This window comes from Cyprinodon tularosa, unplaced genomic scaffold (genome assembly GCF_016077235.1).
Source record: "Cyprinodon tularosa strain WSP-4 unplaced genomic scaffold, ASM1607723v1 ctg467, whole genome shotgun sequence".
In the NCBI taxonomy this organism is placed as follows: domain Eukaryota; kingdom Metazoa; phylum Chordata; class Actinopteri; order Cyprinodontiformes; family Cyprinodontidae; genus Cyprinodon; species Cyprinodon tularosa.
Genome location: NW_024039193.1, coordinates 372,726 through 375,000, shown reverse-complemented (window position 1 = coordinate 375,000; position 2,275 = coordinate 372,726). Strand labels below are relative to the sequence as shown.

The following is a 2,275-nucleotide window of genomic DNA, read 5'->3' as shown; positions in this document are numbered from 1 at the left end:
GAGAAATCTGACATTTCTAATGTGTAAATACAACCATACAAAGGTGCTGAAAGTCATATTGGGTTAACATATTTCATCAACCACAAACACCTTTCTGCCACATTAATATATCAAATATATCTTAACACACTGAGCTTTTTTTTTATTTTTTTTTTTTACTTTTTAACAATTTTTGAAATATGACAACTGTTGTGTATTTAGTGATCGAGACTGCACAGAAATAACTTCATTTTAGGCCTGCTAAAACTTGACACAGGAGGGTGTAATCTAAAACATCCCACATTTTTAAACTTAAATGAGAGTAATGTAGGTACGGTAAGGTTGGGCTTGATATGGTGAATAGTGCATTTTAAACGAAAATATGATCAAAATACAGCTTCTTTATTCTGTTGTATAGTGATTACAATACAAAGACTGATACAGGGTAACCCATCTATGTTTGAACAAAAAATTATTCTACTTTGCTGCAGTTTATATCCTCCATTGAAAATGTAAACTTAAGCAACCAGACTACTGCATATTGATGTCACAGGAGCCGTGCTGGAATATCTGAAGGGTAAATATGAGCTTAATTGATTTTCTAAACCAGGGGTAAAAAAAGGCATAGATTATGGGGTTTAAGCAGGAGTTAAAAAAGAACAAACATATGACAAATGCAGCTGAAGAAGCACTCATAGAGCTATCTTCTCCTGAGAGAGCAACACAATAATATGGGCACATACAGAGCAAAAAAACTAACACTACAAGACCAAGGGTTTTTGCTGCCTTTACTTGGGATTTTTTAGCAACCACTAAATGACGGAGAGGGGCAGCTGAAATGTGAGAGCGCATGGCTCTAGACTGAGATATGGCAACCACAAACACTCTGAGATACAAAACTACAATAACGCCAATTGGAACAATAAAGGAAAAGACAAGATCCACATATCCTGCTATATGGCTAATGACAAAGGCACATTCTCCAACACAAGAGTTATACCTGCCTGGCTGTTTGAGGTTGTCCAACAGAATCAAACTTTGAAATAGCCAAGAACTGATCCAACATAGAAAGATGCAAATCTTTACTCTGCCTTGTGTGATTTTGGTGGAGTAATGGAGAGGGTAACAAATGGCTACATATCGGTCAAAAGATATGAGCACCATTGTTCCTATTGATGCAGAAGTGATAACATATGCTAAATATTGATACACAGTACACATAATGTCTCCAAGAAACCAGCAGCCGTCTATGAGCACAATTTGAAATAACAATATAAGGCCCACAGAGAAGTCTGAGATGGCCAGCGAGAGAAGGAGGAGGTTGGTGGTAGTATGCAGCTGCCTGTGGATGGACAGAAATATACCTTTAGGTTTTCAGATGTTATATAATTTAGCAATAAATGAAAAGGCTAGAGTAAAAAACTGCAATACAATCATAGTTGGGTACCTGAAGTGTGAAATAGAGATGATGACCAGCAAGTTAAGAAATGCAGTGATGACAGAGATTGAGTAAAGCACAATGTGCATGAGGATGACTTCAATGTGAGGAAGATTCAGCTTTCTGCAGGAGGAGTTAAAGAACTCTGGGAAGCAGAGTTCATCTTCCTCCATCATCTCTATTGGAACAACAAGACACTTGACTCTAAAAACCTTTTGTTTTTTGTCATCCTGTTACATTTTCTCCACCCCCTCCTAAGTGTTCATGTGTAAGCTGTTTAATTTAACCTGTAGAGATGTAATAGAGTTTTTTTTTCATCTCCTTATATGGCCAAATTCTTTCTTAAAACTGTCATGTAGAAGCTTCTACTCAATGTTACCTTTTCTTTACTTTTCTTCTTGTTAATGTTTGAATGAAATGCAACTTTTCCAACATACCAACCTACCTTAAACTCAATTCATACAAATTGGTTAAAAAAACATTGTAAAGACGAAATGATTTAAGTCCAAACAAAACCTAATTGAAGGATGAAAAGCGGTAATCTTCAAAATGTCCATTATTGGACTACAGTTGGACAAAATCAGACCGACAAAACACAACCCAATTTTCAAAAAATATTTTTGGACTAAATTAAGCCTATGACAGACTAACCAGATTTAACCTGAAAACCAACATCTAAATTACATCTGCTGTTTTTAATGGTTTATCATACACACTTTGATAAGACAGCCCAAGTCTTTCATTTCATAAGATAGCCAGAAACAGACATTTCAGAGTCTTGCATGCAAGACTTGGGGATTTTTGTTTCTACTGTCAATCCATGTCTGTTGGCTGTCACTAGAGTCCTGCCATTAGGGC

General features: G+C 36.2%; 1 protein-coding gene across 1 annotated transcript; it reads right to left on the bottom strand.

Moving 5' to 3' along the window:
* Nucleotides 1-510: 510 nt before the first annotated feature.
* On the bottom strand, nt 511-1,593 carry LOC119794065 (trace amine-associated receptor 13c-like). Its single transcript, XM_038301413.1, has 2 exons — nt 1,427-1,593; nt 511-1,321 (listed from the first exon to the last, which is right to left on the bottom strand). The coding sequence occupies exons 1-2, from the start codon at nt 1,591-1,593 to the stop codon at nt 511-513; spliced, it is 978 nt and encodes a 325-aa protein (XP_038157341.1).
* Between the last annotated feature and the right edge of the window lie 682 nt (nt 1,594-2,275).

Coding starts and splice junctions, on each gene's coding strand:
- LOC119794065 (XM_038301413.1), bottom strand. CDS start 1,593: ATGATGGAGGAAGATGAACTCTGCTTCCCAGAGTTCTTTAACTCCTCC. Junction 1,322..1,426: donor ATCTCTATTTCACACTTCAG/GTACCCAACTAT, acceptor GTCCATCCACAG/GCAGCTGCATACTACCACCA.